The sequence below is a fragment of the Aegilops tauschii genome, chromosome 3 (assembly GCF_002575655.3).
Source record: "Aegilops tauschii subsp. strangulata cultivar AL8/78 chromosome 3, Aet v6.0, whole genome shotgun sequence".
NCBI lineage: Eukaryota > Viridiplantae > Streptophyta > Magnoliopsida > Poales > Poaceae > Aegilops > Aegilops tauschii.
In genome coordinates, this window is record NC_053037.3 from 178,441,029 (window position 1) to 178,442,171 (window position 1,143).

Genomic DNA, 1,143 nt, shown 5'->3' on the forward strand with positions numbered 1-1,143 from the left:
TCGAGTGCAAGACGGATGCCCTTGGCAAGCTTGGATTCTCCTCTTGCCAGAAATGCACCGCGGCCATCCGCATGCTTGCATATGGAATTCCAGGCGATTTGGTGGATGAGTATGTGCGTATGAGTGAGACAACATGTCTGATGTCAATGTACAAGTTTCTGCAGGGCTGTGATCGAGGTGTTTGGCCCGGAGTACTTGAGGCAGCCAACTGGTGCTGATACAGAGTGAACGCAGCTAGAGGCTTTCCAGGCATGCTTGGCAGCATAGATTGTATGCACTGGGAGTGGAAGAACTGTCTATTTGCTTGGTAGGGCCAGTAGAAGGGGCATGTCAAAGCGTGCACTGTCATATTAGAAGCGGTGGCTTCGCAGGATCTTTGGATATGATATTCTTTCTTCGGCATGGCAGGTTCTCACAATGATATTAACGTGCTGCAGCGTTCTCCAGTCTTCGCAAGGCTTGCAGAAGGCCACTCCCCACCTGTCAACTTTGAGATCAATGGCCACCAGTACAACAAGGGATGTTATCTAGCTGATGGTATATATCATCAATGGTCAACTGTTGTGAAGACAATCTCGAAACCCCAAGGTGAGAAGAGAAGGAGATTTGCCCAAATGCAAGAGAGTGCTAGAAAGGATGTGGAACGTGCTTTTGGTGTGCTTCAATCCCGGTGGGGTATCGTTCGAAACCCTGCACTGTCATGGGATGAAACGAAGCTTTGGGAGGTGATGACTGCTTCTGTGAATATGCACAACATGATCGTCGAGGACGAGCGTGATGAGAGTATCTTCGACCAAGGATTCGATTACCAAGGTGAAAATGTTGAGCCCCTGCACCAAGAACCGGCCACATTTGAACAGTTTATCCAATTCCACCGTGAGCTGCATGATTGGCACACTCACTTGGATCTTCAAAATGACTTGGTTGAGCACGTGTGAGATCACATTGGCAACCAATAGATGTATTGGTTCATTTTATGTTCAGTCAAGACAATTTCGATTTGGTTATAAAACTATTTTATTAGAGACAATTTTAATTGGGTTGTAAAATTATTTTTATTTTCAGACAAATATTTGGACGTGCAAACTAGTTTTGATATGAAAATATGAGATTTTTTGCCCTGGCAGACAGGATGGGGCAAAC

General features: G+C 45.6%; 1 protein-coding gene across 1 annotated transcript; it reads left to right on the forward strand.

Annotated features, from left to right (window-relative positions):
• Positions 1 to 401: 401 nt before the first annotated feature.
• LOC141042819 (uncharacterized) lies at positions 402 to 938 on the forward strand. Its single transcript, XM_073511716.1, has one exon. The coding sequence runs from the start codon at positions 402 to 404 to the stop codon at positions 936 to 938; it is 537 nt and encodes a 178-aa protein (XP_073367817.1).
• The last annotated feature ends 205 nt before the right edge of the window (positions 939 to 1,143 follow it).

What these genes read in the sequence shown, in the direction of transcription:
- LOC141042819 (XM_073511716.1), top strand. Translation starts at nt 402, where the DNA reads ATGGCAGGTTCTCACAATGATATTAACGTGCTGCAGCGTTCTCCAGTC.